General features: G+C 36.4%; 1 protein-coding gene and 1 long non-coding RNA gene across 2 annotated transcripts in view; both read left to right on the forward strand.

Annotated features, from left to right (window-relative positions):
• The window catches only part of LOC127518482 (uncharacterized), a 241839-nt gene that overhangs the window by 145578 nt on the left and 75330 nt on the right, over positions 1 to 20931 (forward strand). The window lies entirely within an intron of this gene.
• Positions 1 to 20931, forward strand: part of cers6 (ceramide synthase 6) — a 50493-nt gene that overhangs the window by 14234 nt on the left and 15328 nt on the right. The window contains exons 4-6 of the mRNA XM_051905171.1: positions 9303 to 9360; positions 12190 to 12240; positions 15454 to 15546. Coding sequence (XP_051761131.1) covers positions 9303 to 9360; positions 12190 to 12240; positions 15454 to 15546 — 202 coding nt within the window. The remainder of the gene's footprint in view (positions 1 to 9302; positions 9361 to 12189; positions 12241 to 15453; positions 15547 to 20931) is intronic.

Raw genomic sequence — 20931 nt, forward strand, 5'->3', positions numbered from 1 at the left:
CACAACAAGAGGAAATTCCTGAAGAATAAGTCACATTAGATGCGTGAAGTCGTGGCCAGGAAATCCGTTGATCAAGGGTTTCAGACCATCCGAAGATCCAACAGAACAACTAGGCAGATAACAAAAAGAAACACCAAACGACAAGACTGAAAACTGGTTAACAACAAAAAGGTACGTGTGAAACTTACGGGAAACTAAACGCACTGGCAAAGGAAAGAAAGAAAACAGGAGATTAAATAGCGGAGAAATCAGGAAGAAAATAACAAACAGCTGCGATATAGCACATGCGGCCACACTGATTGCAGAGTGCAATCAACTGAGAGCGATCGCCACGTGCAGAAACAAAAACAAAAACAAAAGTTATGCAAGAGAAACGGGTCAGATCAAACCCGAGTCCTGACACACTAGCCCTAAAATTTACATAAACCCCGCCCCCGAGAACACACAACAAAGGGGATGAGGCCATGTTGGGCTGCTTTAGAGAAGAGGAAGAGTTGTTGTAGTAGAGTGTTGTTGCCATGCCGTCATTTTACACCGGACTGCTTCACAAACGAGGGTCAATTCAATGCTGGATGGTCCTCATGGCTGAACACCGTTACTGACAATCCTCATTTTGGCTGCGTGAGATTCTTCAGCTTTGTTGTTGTTGAGCAACCAAAGTGTGAGCGGTTAAAGCTCCGCCCTCTTTTGGAAAGCGGGCAAGGAGCAGCAGCTCATTTGCATTTAAAAATGTTACTAAATGTTAGCTGGGAACAATAAAAGTCGACACCATTGTAACGAAAAGTTTGCTAAGAAGTATTTCCTACTCAAGCAAGGCAGTAGTTGACTCAATACTTTTCAATAGGAGCAGACTGGGAGTGGCCTTGGAAGGCAACGTTCCCAGCCCAGTTTTATTTAAAGCCCATTTTGCCAGCGGTGATCCACTTTAAAGCTTCTCTTTTATTGAAAACAACCGGTTTATAAGTGATTCTCATTACAAGTTTTGAAAGATGGTTGGCACATGTTGCGTTCCCAAATGCACATTACAGTGACCCAAACTCAGAGCAGATGCAGAGACACTGAAAACACTGGATCATTGGTTAATATCAATTTAATTAAATCACAGCCTTTATGATTTGATAATCAATCCAAACCATATCACAAGTTTTGTTTAATTTTTTTGATTAATTATGCAGTCCTAGTGTAAACTGAAAGAATAGAATTCATTATGCAACAGAAGTATACAGTGTCACATGACATATTTAATTCTGTGAGTGGCATCCAGTTATCATCTAAGAAATAAAAATGGCATGTGCATGTGCTGTGTTGTATACTTCATACTGTGTTTTGGCAAATCTAGTAGTTCATCTGTGCATTTTGTGCATACAGAAGTCTTTCTTACTATGCACAGTATACAGACTGTACTATATACTACACAAATAGTAAATAGTATGGTAGTATTCTAGTCTGAACATAACCTGATTCTGTCAGTGGAGTATTTTTTGGCTTAGATTTTTAACTAGTTGGCATTTTACCACCAGAAGTTCAATTGTATTTGTCCTTCTTTTTTTGGCATAAGGAAGTCTTGAGATCTCTCTCATTAGTCGTGTAACCTCGACTGACTTTACACAACAGTGTTTTTTTGGTCGTCTTTCTCACTTTGCAAGGAAAGAATCGCAGCTCGTAGAGAGCTCAGTGGAAAGAGTGGATTATTTCACACCCACAGAGAAAAAGGAATATTTTTAGTCACCATAGAAACACCGTATGACAAATGTTTACACAGATTGTGTGGTCAGTTTTAGGCATTTTCAGTTCAGTATTTTGTATAAAAACAACCAGATGCTTCACAAAAATTTTGACGTGGTTATTGCGTAATGCCTGAGATCACCATGGTCATAGTGCACTTCCAGTCCCATCCAAACATGGGAATTTGTGAACGCATATAAACATTTCTCTGCAATGCAATCTCTTTCAGAAAACTCTGAAACTGGAGTGGTTTAAATCCATAATGCAGATTTGGAGTGAGGAGTAGCTATATTAAAAACGGTTACAAAATGTATTTTGGTGTGTCTGGTGTATTCTAGTCACTAGAATCGAGTGTGTCTGCATTGACCATTCAGCATCCAGGACCTAAACTATCTGTTTTAATAATCTAGGACTATATTACATAGGGCTGGGTAAAAAATATCGATTTCTCGATTCTCATTTTGACTAACTGAAATCGATTAGTCTATCCTGTTTTCAGCTGATGAATGAACAGAAGACGCCACCCATCCAATAAATCGCAATAAGCTTACTGCATTATCACTTTTGATATGAAACAAAGTCTCAGATTTCAAGTTCTGTTCATTTTATTGCGAAATTCATAAAAAAAATACCATTTTGGTGCTGTTTAATATGGTGTCACAGATCGCTGACGCTCCTGAGTTCAAGCAAAGCGGTAGCGCGAAGCACGTGACGTGATCTTCTGGTACCGACTACAGCGCGAAATAAAAATGAACGAACACCTGAAGGTAGCCTATGTTAAAAGATAGAGTACAACTTACCTAAATCCGTATCATGTCTCATGTAAATGCTTAATCAGTGTTTCAACCGCTGAAAGACGTCAATAAAACAGCTTACAACAGGCCTATGTCACATTTACCTCAGGAAAACCAGATTCATTGACCATAAACTCGTTAGTCAGATAGAAAAAATGAACTCTAGAGAGGAGCATTTTGCCAAATATATGCACCATATAACATATTCATTATAATTTTTTAATGTTCTTCAATATTTAATGCATGTTTGAATAAATCTGTCAGGTTATAACAGCCACCATTTAAATGTTTATATTTCAAAAACGAATTGGAGTAGAAATATATTTATGTGAGTGTAAAGTTAATATTATAAATTTATTATTATAAAGTTTTATGCAAGTACTGCATAAACTGACTCCCATGTAGAGATTGTTTTCCTTGAGAAAATTTGCCATGTACTGTACCTGATATATATCCAAAATAATCGATATTGAATCGGAATCGAATTGAATCGCAAGCATGTGAATCGAAATTGAATCGAATCGTGAAATTTGTGTCAATACCCAGCCCTAATATTACAGAAGGCAACTGATTGGTTTTTGGAAGTATAATACCCTTTCATTTAATTCCTTAGAACAATATATTTTTTAACAACTTAAAGATTTTATATATATATATATATATATATATATATGTTAAAATGTATTGTAAACATAAGTGTTATGTAAATGTAATTTTTTTATTATCTTACCTCATTCGCTATGCTTTATGGGGTTGTAGTTTTCTCTCAAAAAAGATGTTAAGTTCACAGTCTGTTCCTTTGTCTTTTTACCTAATTTTCACACCTTTTTTTTGTTGTTGCTCCAAATCAAAATTAAGATGTTTAACTAACCTGTTGCCAGGCAACTGCATTGACCTCTAATTAGGTTAATAACTTCTGTTTGTTTTTACTATTGATCAAGAATAAGGCTGAAAATTGTGGTGTTAAATCATGCCAAACAGCAAAACCTGCTTCAATTGATTATTTTTGCCTTTGCTTAAAAAAGGCCTCACTGTGCTTCATTAGCCAAAAAATATCTTTCTTTCTCAGTTGTTGATTATTGAAGAAGCCGACCATGAAAGATTTAATGGGAGATGCATTTTGAAGTTACTGGGAAGTGGGTAAACAAAAGCTGGGGTTTCTTTGCTCCATGGTCTATTGCAGTCCTAAAAAATGGCCTCAGAGGCCTGTCAGACAACATCACTGATCAACTTCAGTGTCTGAGAACAGAGCATCCCGCTCTGTGAGGAGACTCGGGGAGAACAGGTTTATCTGCTCCTTCTGGAAGGTCTTTCAAGGTCAGTCTTCAGCTGAAGCCCAAAGGCTCTGATTTGCTGCCTGGTGCTTTCAAGTACAACAGCTGAAAGGAAGATGTCCAGAGCTTCTCAAATAATGACCTGAGAAACGTACTGCAAAATGCATTACTTGTATAATCTTGACACTATTTCAGCGTAATGAAGCATAATTTTTGAAGCATAATTTCAACCAAGTAGATTGAAAATGTGTAATGCAAGAAGGAAAATGCAGTGAAAACCAACCAGTTAATGTTTTCTACACTGTTTTTCACTAAATAAACAAGAAAGAATTATAATTTATTTTATTAAATGAACCAATAAATAGCCATACATTTCAATACTTACCTAGATTTAAATATTTATAGAAATATTGTATTATGTATATTTATTTTTTAAAACATTTTAAAGGTGCAATATGTAAGAATTTTGCAGTAAAATATCCAAGAACCACTAGGCCAGTGTTATATATTTTGTTCACTTGAGTACTTACAATATACCAAATGTTTCCAACTATTTGTAAATCGTGAGAAAATTGCAATTTTAAACAAGGCTCCGGGACGTGTGAGGAGTCGCCTGTCAATTGCGTCATACCCGCGTTACCCTCGGTTTCCGGTATTATTTTGTAGAAACCATGGAAACACCAAAGACGCTTTAATATATTACATGTCTTAATAGGCAAGGGAACAACTGTTTTGATATATTTATAGACAGAAAACTAATTATTGTTATATAGCTCAACACGTTTAGTCTTGTTTAAATCAAATTTTTTTTTTCTTTTTGCAAGTACCATGCTTTACCATGCCTCAGAGAAAAACACTATTTTGTGAAGTAGCTAACCTAGCATAATCAGATGCAGCTTTATTTTTAGTAACAGTAATACAGAATTTTCTCCATTATACAATATGTTTTAAAATTAATTCCATGTCATTTATCAACACAAGCCACCCAGCATTTATGATATTCTAAAATTGATCTATCTTACTGCAGTGTGCAACAAGTGTCTCACAGCAGCCGCTGAGCGAACGCACAGAGTAAGGTTATAACATTTTCAACACACTCAAATGTATCTAACATGTTAAACAGAGCTGTGTTACCTCATACTCATGACCAGAAAAGTTCCGCTGCTCGTGGCGTGTGTTGCGCAATCGCTCCAGCGGCCTCGTTCAGCTCCCACAACACTCTGTCTTGCAATGCTTCATACTACAGTAACGTTAATAATCGCATCCATGAACATGATTTCTTCCCGAGTCCTATCCCGATTCTTTTGCACCGTCCGTTGAGGTGAAGACCACATGTCCCAAGATTCCGCACTCAAATTTGGCGTCATCAAGCTACGCCTTTGTTTTGAATAGGCCTCTAGCGACCTCTAGCAGACAGAAAATATTACATATTGCACCTTTAACAGAGATTTGTGTGAACATATTCTGTGATGCAAATGAATCATTGAATCGGACTTCTGAATTGATTCATTAAAAATGGACACAGAAATGATTTTTACCAACTTTATTTTTCCTGATAAAATCTAAAGATGTGATTTCTGTGCCTTAAGCATCACCAAATGGAATTGCAAAAATAATATTTATTAACTTACCATCATCATCATTATTATTATTATTATTATTATTATGCAAAATCATTGTAAATATATAAAATCACCAGCCTACTTTCCAAATGATTATGAATAGCATTTGGTTTTACATTTTTACATTTTTATAGCACATTACTTCTGAACAGTTTCTATTAAAAATCCATTTTATATCACTCATACTTTGACATAAAACAGCAACTTTTTTTTTTTTTTTTGTAGGTTATCTCGTATTGTCATTTCAGTCTTGTTTTGCGTAGACTTTTTACTATTAGTAATTTACTATTATCATCCAACTAATACATCCAATCTATTAAAAGTGTTTTAAATTATTTCACAGACTCAAAAGCAAAGCAGAATATACAGATTGTTTGTTAGTAAGTGCCTGAATTTCTTTCACAGATTTGATTAGTTTTCCCTCACGAGCGCTCATAATGTCAACGGCTATTTTTGCCTGATTAAAACCAGCCCATCTAATTGTAGCTTGCAATTTTTCACTGACACTATCCGGTTTTGTGTGCACTTTGTGTCAGACAGTCAGTGAATGTTACTGTGGGTGGTCTCCGTATCCGTCTATAGTGAAGCTCAGCCTTAAAGGAAGGAACCGCAATTGATGTTGTTTTCATTTCTCATGCGGAGTGACAGGGAGTTCTGTCTGTGTGAATATCAAAGCAGTAATTAATGCTGTATATCACATGGTAAACCCCAGAGGGCTGTGCAACTGCAGTTATTCGGCCTCGAGGAACGTGCGGTGTCTGTAGTAGGTGTTTGTTTGGCTGTATTACTCATTTCTTTGTCGGCTTTGATCTCAGAAGTATCGACTGCCACAGGCGTCTGCGCTTGGAAACTGACCACAGGCAGAGAGATCTATAACCGCAGGGGCAAGTTAAAAAGGGCACAGTAGCTTAACTCACCTAGTATTCCCCTGCACTCACTGAATCTTTAGTTGTTCCCTGTAGAGCGCTGCAGTGATGACGTATCTTCAGGCCAACCTGAATAAAAGCCTAAATTAAATCTGTTCAGCATATAAAGTAATTGTGTCTTCTCTTCAGAAAATTTGGGGTAAACAACTAGATTCATATGGATTAGTTTTACGATCTTTTTATGAACTTTTTGAAGCATCAAAGTGGTAGTTGAGTAGACTGTCAATGGAGGGACAGAAATCGCTCAGATTTCATTAAAAATATCTTCATTTGTGTTCCGAAGCTGAACGAAAGTCTTACGGGTTTGGAACCACATGAGGCAGAGTAAATGATAACAGTATTTTCATTTTTGGGTGAACTAACCATAGACTGTATAAAACAACGGATGTAGTGTCCCTGACATAGGTTTCTGAAAGCTCAAATTGGACGGAGCTGGCTGTTGCCATCTTGGCAGCGTGTCACTGCGTGTCACTCCTGGATAACCGAAAATGGGCAAAGAGGCGGGACGTGGGTGGAGATAACAGACAGCGGACAAATGGCTAGTAGTAACAGCAGCGGCAATCCACCTGTCACTCAAGTGGCCACGCCCTTTATTATGCAGAACTTTAAGGATTAATATAATTTAAACGGATGAGTTATAAAATAATTCACCCCCCTCACAGTTGTCATGAAGGGCAAAATTAGCTATATAGACCAAAACCACTTTTTGTACCAGGCTGTAAACATATTTTTTTCCGCTGTAAAGTTGGGCATTTTAACATGGGGGTCTATGGGATTGACTCCCTTTTGGAGCCTGTCTCTAGTGGCCAGTCAATGAATTGCAGTTTAAGTCACTTCTGTGTTGGATTCAAGAGAGAGACAGGAAGGTTGCTGCTTAAGGCTCTCCTACAGATCTGCAAAGGCCTCTTAGGCCAGTATTATTCAAATCAAAGGGGGAACTTGGCTTGAAAATTTTGAAAAACATTCCTCTAGAGTATTCAGACTTAGAGAAGTTGATAGCTGGAAAAATACTCCAAAAAGATTGGGAAAAGGTTACATGAATCAGCATTGGAAATCCTGGTGAGAGAACCGTGTGTGTGTGGTTGTGGTGGAACAACTGGTTTCGGGTGACTCATACAGACATGCTTAGAAAACAGGGTGACTGTGTTTTAGAGAAGTGCTTCTCAACTGGTTTTGCTTCAGGACCAAGATTTTACTTTCAACATCTAGTCAAAGTATATAAAAATGTCCTTCAAATCAAACATTAAAGTTTATTAAAGGGGACATATCATGACCTTAAAGGATTAGTTCACTTTAAAATGAAAATTTCCCCAAGCTTTACTCACCCTCAAGCCATCCTAGGTGTATATGACTTTCTTCTTTCTGATGAACACAATCAGAGTTATATTAATAAATATCCTGACGCATCTGAGCTTTATAATGTCAGTGAACGGACTAACGACTATGAACCTGAAGAAAGTTTATCCATCCATCATAAATGTACTCCACATGGCTCCGGGGGGTTAATAAAGGCCTTCTGAAGCGAAGCTATGTGTTTGTGTAAGAAAAATATCCATATTTAACAAGTTATAAAGTAAAAATATCTTGCTTCCGCCAGACACCTCTCGCAGCTCAAAACACTTCCGTTACGTCCTACGCCTTCCGTATTCAACTTACGAAAAAAGTGCTGACGCTTCATCAGTCTGGCAAAAGCTAGATATTTTACTTTGTAACTTCTTAATGACTTTCTTATTAATGAAAGTTTATTACTTTCTTCTTTCAGATGAACACAATAAGAGATATATTAAAAAATTATCCTGGCTCTTGCAAGCTTTATGATGGTAGTAAATGGCGCTCCAAAAGTGCATCAATCCATCATAAAAGTAATCCAAAGGACTCCAAGGGGTTAATAAAGTGAAATGATTGTTTTTTGTAGGAAAAATATCCATATTTAAAACTTTATAGAATATACTAGCTTCTGGCGGACGGCCGTACGCATCGATTTGCGGCAGAAGAGTGACCTTTGACCCGACGCATGGCGTAATGATGAACGCAGAAGCGCAGAGGATAGAGCAAAACAAAACACAGGACATGAATTAGAAGTCTAAAATGAGAATTTTTTAAAGAGAAATGTCGGAGGATTTCGATTTAAGAGAAGAGGAGCTTTAGTTTGTTGCCCAGCCGTATTTGTTTGTACCGCGAGAGGCGTCTAAGCTTAAGCCCTGGGTATACTTCATTTTTTTATGCGTACGCTATCTTTTCATAGTTGAACGCAAAGTTTGAGCAAAACTGAATTTTCAGCATCATTACTCCAGTCTTCAATGTCACATGATCCTTCAGAAATCATTCTAATATGCTGATTTGCTGCTCAAGAAACATTTCTTATTATTATCAATGTTAAAATCAGTTGTGCTGCTTACGGTTTTTGTTGAAACTGTGATGCATTTTTTCCCAAGGATATTCTGATGAATAGAAAGTTCAAAAGAACAGCATTTGTTTGAAATACAAATCTTTTGTAACATTATAAATGTCTTTACTGTCACTTTTGATCGATTTAATGCATCCTTGCAGAATAAGTAAAAAAAAAATCTTACTGACTGTTTGTTATGCATTAAACGCTGCCTCTCATTGCACTCATTTTAAGGGTAATTGCGGAGGGAACGGCCAGAATATGATGTTATATCAGCCCCGGTCAGTGTTTTATCTCCAGCATTGCCTTTGTTATGGAGGATGTGCTGTGAAATGTTGTCAGGGTAACAGTAGGACGTAAGAAATAGGACATCTTGCACATTGAATTCCTAATTATTTTTGAAGTACTTCAGCCCGAGGAGTGGGGTTAACCTGATCGCTGCGTTCACCTCCCCCCATCTCTTTACGAGTTGACGCTTCTGCTTTAAAATTACCTGTTGATGCAGTAATAATGCAAAATAAAATATTGACAGCATGTTTCTGAATGTACCATTCTGTGTGTTTTCTTCACAGGTGGAGATTCACGTTTTACCTGTACATATTTACTTATGGTGTGCGGTTCCTGAAGAAGGTAAACAATCTCTTTTCACTGAAAAATTGATGGTCAATGTGAAGCAGTAAATCTTTTATGATTGACATATCCTCTATTTTGTATTGCCCTCAGTCTTAGTGTTTCCATAAAATACTCCGAGTTGTTGACAGGATGTTGTCGAGCAGAGAACATTTGTCTTTTTTAACAGCATTATCAAATAGATGGAGTGTCACAGTTTTTTATTTACTTATTTGGTATCACGACTACAAAATGCAGCACACATGCAGAGTTATTCTTCGTACTGCTTTTCATCATCTCTTGGGGGTTTTGTGGAGCGAACATGCAGACAAGATGAAGTTAGAGAGATGTCAGCTCTGACTTGATTTTGATTTTATTTGTTGCGTCGTACTGTGCGCCGAGAGACAGCATCCATAAACTCTCTTTCTCTCTCTGCCCTTCCTCTCATAAATCTATTCATAATTCATCAGTCTATCCATAATGCAGATTATTTCCCTCCAAGCAAACATGTTTGGCAGAACTGGCCCCTTCTTTGACTCTTCAATGAAGCAATTAAAGGAAAGTTCACACAGAAATAAAGATACTGCCATTATTTACTCATCATGTTGTTCCAGACTCGGGCTGCACAATACATCGCAAATGGAATTAAATGGAGCTTATCATCATGCTGCTATATGAAGTGGGATATGATTTTAATGCATTATTTTGTTCATGGTTCATGCAGCAAAATGACTGATTAATAAGCTCTATATATATATATTTATATATCAGCTTATCAGTCATTTTGCTGGACACATTTAATGTCTATCTCTATATATATATATTTAAAAACATATTTATGTAGGCAAAGGCCAAAAAAATAAATATGTATAGGTATAATATTTATTATTTAATATATGTATATATATTAGTGCTGTCAAACCGATTAATTGCATTAACATAAATTGTTGTTATATATATATATATATATATATATATATATATATATATAAAATATAATTTATATACACACACACACACACATATATATATATATATATATATATATATATACACACAAACTTTTATGTTAGATGTGATTAATCACGATTAATCGATTTGACAGCACATATATATTAGATAAAATATTATAATTATTATATCTGTACTTTTTTTTTTGGTCTTTGCCTACATAAATATTTAAAAAGATAGATAGATAGATAGATAGATAGATAGATAGATAGATAGATAGATAGATAGATTTGTGTGTGTGTGTATATATTATTACATTTATTTTTTAATATAATAACTTAATAAATGTAATAAATATTTATTTTTAATATATATATATATATATATATATATATATATATATATATATATATATATGTGTGTGTGTGTGTGTGTATATATACACGTATATAATATATATAAATATAATAATTATATATACACACACACATATATTATGTAAAACAAACTTTTATGTTAGATGCGATTTTAGATTTTTCAGCACTTATATATTTTATATGTAAATATAAAAATGCATATGAAATATATTCAAGTATATTAAAAAATAAATATTATATATAGGTGTGTATATATCTATATCTATATACAGCATATATATATATCTATATATATACAGCATATATATATATATATATATATATATAATAACACAGCATTGGAAAGTAAACAAATAAAGACATTTTATACTAACTGTTCCTTTAAATGGGGATAAAGCATTATTTGCATGACTTTTGATAATTTTAACACATCTATTTTTTTTTTTATAAATACATGCATATAGGTAATGTGTGTCTTTGTAGAAACTAGGCTAAAAGTGAACAGCTTGAACTTGCATGGCAAAGCCTTCTTCTGAATGAGTTCATTTACTGCAGATGGGAAGGGTTTCTCTTGCTGGTGTTATTAATAGTACCAGAGAAGTGGGCTGACATAAACCCAATACAGACCACAGCTCATCCTGGGTGAAGAACTGTTGAGCAGATATTGAAGAACAGATTCACCTGTTTCTTTCATCCTAATTAGGAAGAGTAGGTTATGGAGAAATGGAGCAACTAGGCAGAGCGAGTTTGTTACTCACCATCCGTTTTAATTCATTCGACGCAGAACAGTAATGCAAAAGTGGACACAACTTGGTTCTGGTGTTTTCCCACATTAATTTTCTCCATAGTAATTTGAGTTCTCAGTGAAAATTTTGAACTACTGAAACAAACAAACTAACTGAGTTGCAGCAAAATAGTGTTACACGGAAGGAAAACTAATAGTTGGTCATAAAATTCATGGACACTTTAAGTTAAGACATTAAAGCACTTGATTCTACTTGTCCTGATGAGAATTTACCGTCGTTTTTGCACAGTATTTGTAGTTTAACTCTAGTATAAAGATCATAAAATGATGTTAGCACCTTGAATTTCACTAAAGCACCAGGTGTCTGTCCAGAGTGATGCCAGTTTGGAGCCACAGCCTTTGGTTTTCTTATTATTGTATGTGGCCTTTGAGAAAGATGCTGTGAGGTAGCTAATTAGCCAAGAGTTGCGTTAGATTGGATCATATGTCAGCATTCTCAAAGCACAACAGCAGATCTCACAGGAAATCATCAGCTTCACAATACCAGGCTTTGATGCCATCCAACTTTCCTACATAATGATGTGGCTTATCGAGGGGGAAAAAAGTGAATTCAAAGCATTTCGATTATGTAGCATTGAGGATAATGATTGTATTTTCAGTCTTTTTTTATGCTTTGATGTAAACTGCAGAATTCAAAAGCTCCTTCAAAAGACATTATCTTGTGTTTTGCGTAAAAAGCTCTGGAGATCATTTGTCTCTCTGTGTTTGATTTTAAAGACCCCGTGGCTGTGGAACACCCGAGAGTGCTGGTACAATTACCCCTATCAGGTACGTTTATATTAATCATAATTATTAATGGATTCGCTCAGCGACTATGTAATGTGAGTACGTTTTTTGAGACAAAACAGTCATAGTTTAGTTTTGTATGACCATCTTCCACATTCTCTGACTCTTAGATCCTTTTAAAAGTTACTAACCATTTTGCCTGGCAAGACTTTAAAGGGTTAGTTCAACCAAAAATGAAAATCCTGTCATTAATTACTCACCCTCATGTCGTTCCAAACCCGTAAGATTTTCTTTGGATCTTCGGAACACAAATAAAGATCTTTTTAATGAAATCTGAGAGCTTTCTGTCCCTCCATTGACAGCCTAAGCAACTACCACTTTTAAGCCCCAGAAAGCTAGTAAAGACGTTTTCACTCTGTTTCATCGTTTCCCATTTTCCTGTGTTCCCTAGTTAGTTTGCCTGGCTGTTAATTAGTTCCCACACCTGTTTCTTTTCTACTCATTATCTCCCTCACTTCAGAATTCAAATTTCCTGATAATTTACTCACCCCCATGTCATCCAAGATGTTTATGTCTTTCTTTCTTCAGTCAAAAAGAAATTAAGGTTTTTGAGGAAAACATTCCAGGATTTTTCTCCATATAGTGGACATCACTGGGGTTCAACGGGTTGAAGGTCCAAATGTCAGTTTCAGTGCAGCTTCAAAGAGCTCTACATGATCCCAGACGAGGAATAAGGGTCTTATCTAGTGAAATGATCGGTCATTTTCTAAAAAAAAAAAAGACTAATTCAAACATCCTTTGCAAAAAAAGGTTAAAACAATGATGACGGACGAATTTGAAGTTGGAGGAGAAAATGAGATGGAGTTTTTCGCTCTACCGCGTAGTGTTGTCACGGTACCAAAATTCCAGTAGTTGGTACCAATACCAGTATAATTTTACGGTTCTCTGTACCAATTTCGGTACCACAGGAAAATTTGTTGGAACTATTTTACTATTTTATTTAACTAGCCTATTTTTAAAAAACATATATAAATATGATGGTAATCATACATATAAATATTTGGAGAGTGTGTGTGTATGTTTGTGTGTGTATATATACCTCAATGAAATAAATTTAAAAATATAAAAAAAAAATAAACAAACATCCGTTTTGTAACAGACGTGTGTGTTTATTTTAGCTATTCCTTCAGTGAAACGACACACTACAACCTGTAAAACTATGAAATAAATATCAGTAAATAATGGTAACCTAAATAATAAGAAAGTTAAATATTATTCTAAAAGACATTTGTTTTTTAATTCCACACAAAGATGCTTCATATAGCCGCTCTGCGCTTTGAGAGGGATGTTGGACACGAGCAGGAAAGAGACCATTTCTCTTTAATAATATCTTCATGTTATCTCCTGATGTTACAAGCAGCTGACACTTGTTGTAAAAGGTCTGAAGAGCGAGTTTTATCTTCAGACATTCAGGCTATGTTTGATTTTGCGCTGCCAGAGAAAGCGGAAGTAAAAATCACCAGCATGTGTGAAACGCACAAATAAACTTGACGCGCCTTATAAAGTCTAATAATAAGCACAAACTGTGTTAAATAGAAACTGATGTGCAAGCAAAAAAGGTTTCTGTCCTACGGTGTTTTTTCTACTTTACCACAGTAAAGAATGCGAATATAATAGGCCTAATTAAAAGCGAACCAAAGGAAGAAACGTTTATAATCCCCTGCGTGAGTGAAGATTTGGGAAAAGAAACAGAGATTCCATGTTCAGTGGAATAACTAATGAAATATTGTTAAATTCTCTGATAATCGGGTGACCAGATCGCGATTCACAAAACAGAATACAAAGCCAACAAAGCTTAAATGTATGGACTCGTACCTCTCTCATTCGGCATGAACCAAAATGTTTCCATGGCTGCGATGTCACATTTAATTGCTAACCTATTATTTCTTCTGTAAACAAAGCTTTGTGCTTCACTCGTGTCATATTCACGTAAATACTGGCACAGCCCTATCAGCGGGTACCGAATATACCCGGATTGTCGGTACTACCGGTACTACAGAAATGCTGGTATCATCACATTTTCAAAATTTCAGTACCGACTTGGTACCGAAGTACCGATACTTTTGACAACACTACTACTGCGGTATTTCCGCCTACGTCACGCGTGATCTTTCCAACATGATTATGTAATGCGTGGCGCATCGCAGAGCAGTGCAAGACGAGCATTTGTGGTTAAAAAGTATTTAAATTTTATTTCTTTTAGAAAATGACCAATCATTTCACTAGATAAGACTCTTATTCCTCGTCTGAAATCGTGTAGAGCTCTTTGAAGCTGCACTGAAACTGACATTTGGACCTTCAACCCGTTGAACCCCAGTGAAGTCCACTATATGGAGAAAAATCCTGGAATGTTTTCCTCAAAAACCTTTTTGACTGAATAAAGAAAGACATAAACATCTTAGATGACATGGGGGTGAGTAAATTATCAGGGCGTTTTAATTCTGAAGTGAACTAATCCTGTAATTCTTTGTCCATTCTCGTCAATGTTTTATGGTTGTGTTCTACTGAATAGCCTATTTTCCATTGTTGTATTATTAAATTCAGTTTATTTCACCGATTATCCTGTGTCGTGCACTTCCCTGCAGCCTAATGTGACACTTGGGTGACATGGATTACTTTAATGATGTCTTTACTAGCTTTCTGGGGCTTGAAAGTGGTAGTTGCATAGACTGTAAATGGAGGGACAGAAAGCTCTCAGATTTCATTAAAAATATCTTCATTTGTGTTCTGAAGATGAACAAAAGTCTTACAGGTGTGGAACGACATGAGGGTGAGTAAATGATGACAGAATTTTCATTTTTGGGTTAACATTGTAGCCAAATACAATCAAATAATGCCCTTCTTACATTTTTAATGCCCTTAATCAGGGTTTCCCAAACCCAATAATTAATTCAATCACAAAATATCAAAATTAAAATAATTTTAAAATAAAAGTATTATATTTACAATTGAGTCTTTTTATTTAAAATTAAAATAAAATTCATTTTTTTTAATAAAAATGCCAAAAAAAACCCATTTTTTAAATATTTTATTTACATGCATGTCATGTGACCATTAACCAACATGCACATGTGTTGTTAAAACTGAAATATTTTTATACAGCAAAAGTTTGGGAGTCCCTGACAAAATACTCATTATTGCCACTGCAAATGTGATTTTGTGTTGTGCTGACAATGTTGTGTACGACTTTCATAGCCGTTAACCGTGGATTTGCATTACTACTACATACTGGAGCTGTCCTTCTATCTGTCGCTGCTCTTCTCGCAGTTCACAGACATCAGAAGAAAGGTACGTGAGTTTACACTCTCATATAAGAATGTTTTTCATCCTCAGAGCATCATTATTATTGGGCTGCTGGTAGCAGTTTACTGTATATCTGAACTTGAAAGATAGCTTTGTGAAAAGCAATGAGTGGTGCTTTGGTTAGATGTGTCTGCTTCAGTGGTTTGAGTTTCTCATGAGAAGGCTCACGCTGGGTTTATTAGCAATAACGTCCTGGTCTCATTTCCTCTGCTGTACAGGGGCAAAACTTCCTTTTCAACATGTGAAAGCATGACCACTAATAACTGCTACCACTTCATTTAAGCTTAAGCTTGCAGTGTTGAATATTCATTCTGTTCTGATATTCATGTAAGGGTTTAAATATAAAAAATGACCTTTTATAAGTCGCTCATAAGAAATTGGTGTACATTTGCATGTAGAATGATTTTATTATAAAGCAACAAACAGTAAAAGCTTCTATGTAAATCTGCAATTTTTTTAACCAGTTTCGATGAGACATGCTATCAGTTGCGTGATCTTTGTTTTTTCAGCCCACACTGGGCTGCCCCACCCACCATGAAATCATTGGCCCAAAATCCCGCCTCACATAATTTTATATTAACATATTTATATAAACATCTTCTGTTTGGCTGTTATTGCGCAATGCTACACATCATTTGTGCTCTCGTTGTGGACAGGCAAATTACTTGACGCTGTAAACTTGTCAAGCTACGCCTGGTCGGGACACAACATCAGTCTTAAACAAATGTCATGTAAATGAATGCAAATGTAAACAACGAAAATCCAGACTGCCCTCAGCAGTCTTAGAGCTTCATTCAGATCCACAGGCTCTGTAATTGTCCCGTGTTGATTACGGCAGTGTCCTCTCAATGTAAGAGTGCTCTCCCGCAGCTGCTGTATGGGTTTTGTGGTGTAACACAGGAGATGCACAGCCTGTGTTTGAACAGGTGGACGGTTTTTCTCAAAGACTCCTTGAAATTGCAGTTAGCACCTGCAGTCTGTGCTTTATAGATTTTCTTTCTCTTCTTTCCTGTACAACCCCTCAGTGTCAGACTCACGCACTCACTCGCTCTCATTTCTCTGCTCATTGTTGGCATGTTTTTCTGTCTTTACAGTGTTTGCAAGGCAGCACATAGTGCTTAGGGTTTGTTGGAAACAGATAACCCTTCGTATTAAACTTCTGCAGTTAATTTAGTTTGGACTGCTAAACACACACACACACACACACAACATACATGGGTCATTGACTAATTAGGTTTTTAGTGGGAGGGGAGTGTAGTGTAGTGTAAAAAAAAAAACCTAATGGAGATATAATTAATTTTAAAGTTTTATTAAGTGTTAACAATGAGATTATGTGGTTTTTATAATCAATTAACACTGCTTTTGTCATTTTTTACAAGATGGACAAATTTTGTCACCAAAAAAGTCATTTGGTTTAACCAAAATTTCGGTTTTACCGAATGACACTTTTGGTTATGCCGAATGATGATATTTTCAAACAATGCTAACAGGCTGATATCTAGCTAGCTAGCAAAAGGACATTCAAACATTTTATATTTAGTACAAGTTTTTAAAATATTACAACATTTTCCATGTTTTATAGCGGTTGTACCGAATGACCTGATGTTTCGGGACATGCGTATGAGCAAGTGAAAACATGAATTTTTCAAATAGTTAAGAGAGAGTTAGTTACTTTGCTTCATGGTCCTTTGCAAGTGTCTGAATGATGTCACATCCTGTCACATGATATGGACCGCATAACTTGATCCAAAATGGTCCCTTTATACTGGTTACTCCGAATGACATCAATGCAATTCTTTCTCATAACAAAGCAACGACTTCTACACATAATTTTAATACCATTTTGCACTATGTTGATATATGATGTTATGAAATCATGCCAGAATGAAAAATATATACATTTATTACATTTTAAGATATTTTAATCACAAATTAACTGGCTGTATTGGCCTTTGGACGGTTAAACCGAATGACCTTTTGACACTTCAAAATCTTTAAAATACCTTTATATGTAGCAAAATATAATTAAGTTTTAGTTTTGCGCCGAGGAAACACATCACACATTAAACAGCACAGCAAAAATTAGCTTGAAGCTTAAAATAAAGAATTCTCATGTTTTGGCAGCTTGGATCACGTACCTTTCTCACAGCAGCTCACTCTGTTTCCTCCACTGTTTTAGATGCATTTTGTCCATAGAAATGCGTTATTCAGTGCTGTAATTTGACGCGACTTGCGGAAGTTTTCAGTGCACGTGTCCAGACGCGACTAATCGTTGTCGACGTTCATTATCGATTTTTATCGATCAGTTGTTGCAGCCCTAATATACAGTGGGTACGGAAAGTATTCAGACCCCCTTAAATTTTTCACTCTTTGTTATATTGCAGCCATTTGCTAAAATCATTTAAGTTCATTTTTTTTCCTCATTAATGTACACACAGCACCCTATATTGACAGAAAAACACAGAATTGTTGAAATTTTTGCAGATTTATTAAAAAAGAAAAACTGAAATATCACATGGTCCTAAGTATTCAGACCCTTTGCTGTGACACTCATATATTTAACTCAGGTGCTGTCCATTTCTTCTGATCATCCTTGAGATGGTTCTACACCTTCATTTGAGTCCAGCTGTGTTTGATTATACTGATTGGACTTGATTAGGAAAGCCACACACCTGTCTATATAAGACCTTACAGCTCACAGTGCATGTCAGAGCAAATGAGAATCATGAGGTCAAAGGAACTGCCTGAAGAGCTCAGAAACAGAATTGTGGCAAGGCACAGATCTGGCCAAGGTTACAAAAAAAATTCTGCTGAACTTAAGGTTCCTAAGAGCACAGTGGCCTCCATAATCCTTAAATGGAAGACGTTTGGGACGACCAGAACCCTTCCTAGAGCTGGCCGTCCGGCCAAACTGAGCTATCGGGGGAGAAGAGCCTTGGTGAGAGAGGTAAAGAAGAACCCAAAGATCACTGTGACTGAGCTCCAGAGATGCAGTCGGGAGATGGGAGAAAGTTGTAGAAAGTCAACCATCACTGCAGCCCTCCACCAGTTGGGGCTTTATGGCAGAGTGGCCCGACGGAAGCCTCTCCTCAGTGCAAGACACATGAAAGCCCGCATGAAAGGACTCCAAGATGGTGAGAAATAAGATTCTCTGGTCTGATGAGACCAAGATAGAACTTTTTGGCCTTAATTCTAAGCGGTATGTGTGGAGAAAACCAGGCACTGCTCATCACCTGTCCAATACAGTCCAAACAGTGAAGCATGGTGGTGGCAGCATCATGCTGTGGGGGTGTTTTTCAGCTGCAGGGACAGGACGACTGGTTGCAATCGAGGGAAAGATGAATGCGGCCAAGTACAGGGATATCCTGGACGAAAACCTTCTCCAGAGTGCTCAGGACCTCAGACTGGGCCGAAGGTTTACCTTCCAACAAGACAATGACCCTAAGCACACAGCTAAAATAACGAAGGAGTGGCTTCACAACAACTCCGTGACTGTTCTTGAATGGCCCAGCCAGAGCCCTGACTTAAACCCAATTGAGCATCTCTGGAGAGACCCAAAAATGGCTGTCCACCAACGTTTACCATCCAACCTGACAGAACTGGAGAGGATCTGCAAGGAGGAATGGCAGAGGATCCCCAAATCCAGGTGTGAAAAACTTGTTGCATCTTTCCCAAAAAGACTCATGGCTGTATTAGATCAAAAGGGTGCTTCTACTAAATACTGAGCAAAGGGTCTGAATACTTAGGACCATGTGATATTTCAGTTTTTCTTTTTTAATAAATCTGCAAAAATGTCAACAATTCTGTGTTTTTCTGTCAATATGGGGTGCTGTGTGTACATTAATGAGGAAAAAAAAATTAACTTAAATGATTTTAGCAAATGGCTGCAATATAACAAAGAGTGAAAAATTTAAGGGGGTCTGAATACTTTCCGTACCCACTGTATATATTAGAGCTGCAACTATATATATATATATATATATATATATATATATATAATTAAAACCTTTTGGATTCAATAAAAGTGATCCTGTTGTACTACCTTACATACTTTGGATGTCATATCTTTGTTTTTTATTATTTATTTTATTATTAAGGCCTTTGGACAAAAGAATTACCGTCACGTCATTGACCCACATACATACATACTGTTAAGTTGAATACTAAAATAACTTAAAAACTAAAACTTAAAATCTATATAGACATATTTAAAAAAAATAAAAATAAAAAATAAATAATGACAGTAACACAAAAAAAATACTAAACATTTAATTAAAATTAAAAGAGAAATATTTTTTAAAATATTAATTCTTGAATATTGTCTCCCTCTCTAATGCGTCCCGTCTGTTTGACGCGCATGCGCGCCGGCGCTCATTCAGTAAAGTTTGAACTGTCAGGACGAGGCTTCATGCAAAATGGAAATATTCGTGTGAATTTGTAACAATTACAGATAAGGATATAACCGTAAAATGAAAGTTTTGCGCCGAGGAAACACATCACACATTAAACAGCACAGCAAAAATTAGCTTGAAGCTTAAAATAAAGAATTCTCATGTTTTGGCAGCTTGGATCACGTACCTTTCTCACAGCAGCTCACTCTGTTTCCTCCACTGTTTTAGATGCATTTTGTCCATAGAAATGCGTTATTCAGTGCTGTAATTTGACGCGACTTGCGGAAGTTTTCAGTGCACGTGTCCAGACGCGACTAATCGTTGTCGACGTTCATTATCGATTTTTATCGATTAGTTGTTGCAGCCCTAATATATATATTAGAGCTGCAACTATATATATATATATATATATCAGGGGCGTTTCCTACGTTTCCCGAGGCAGTGCCTCCTCAAAAAAACTGGATGAGAAAATAATCGATATTACAAAAATAAAACATCGCAAATGTTACAAAATTTGACATTAAAAAGTGTAAAAGTCACTCGTTTTTCTAAAGAAACACTGTCCAACAGCGACATCCGCAGGTGAAGTTACAGCGGGGAGTCCGCGTCTCTTGTGCCTCCCTTCAGCTCATAGAAACAAAGCAGATCCCCTAAAGCATGCGGTGGGTTTAGTGGGGGGGTAATTGAGAATAAATGGGGGAACGTCACGTGAGAGGAGGCAGTGCCTCCATCGCGCTATGATTGGATATGACTGGTTACGATTGGACATGATTGGTTTGTGCGATTAAATCCCGCCTCTTGTTTTTGTGCGCATTCTCGTCGAATCAGCCTGAATGAAGACAGTGCTGGCGTTAATGGGAAGACTAATTAAAAAGTAAGTAAACAACTGTCACTTAGATATCACCGCTTTATTTCATGTCAAAATCAAACTCGAAATGGCCTGAAAACATGATGACTGTGGGGTTTTTAGTGAGCAATC

The sequence above is a fragment of the Ctenopharyngodon idella genome, chromosome 9, assembly GCF_019924925.1.
Source record: "Ctenopharyngodon idella isolate HZGC_01 chromosome 9, HZGC01, whole genome shotgun sequence".
NCBI classification, from domain to species: domain Eukaryota; kingdom Metazoa; phylum Chordata; class Actinopteri; order Cypriniformes; family Xenocyprididae; genus Ctenopharyngodon; species Ctenopharyngodon idella.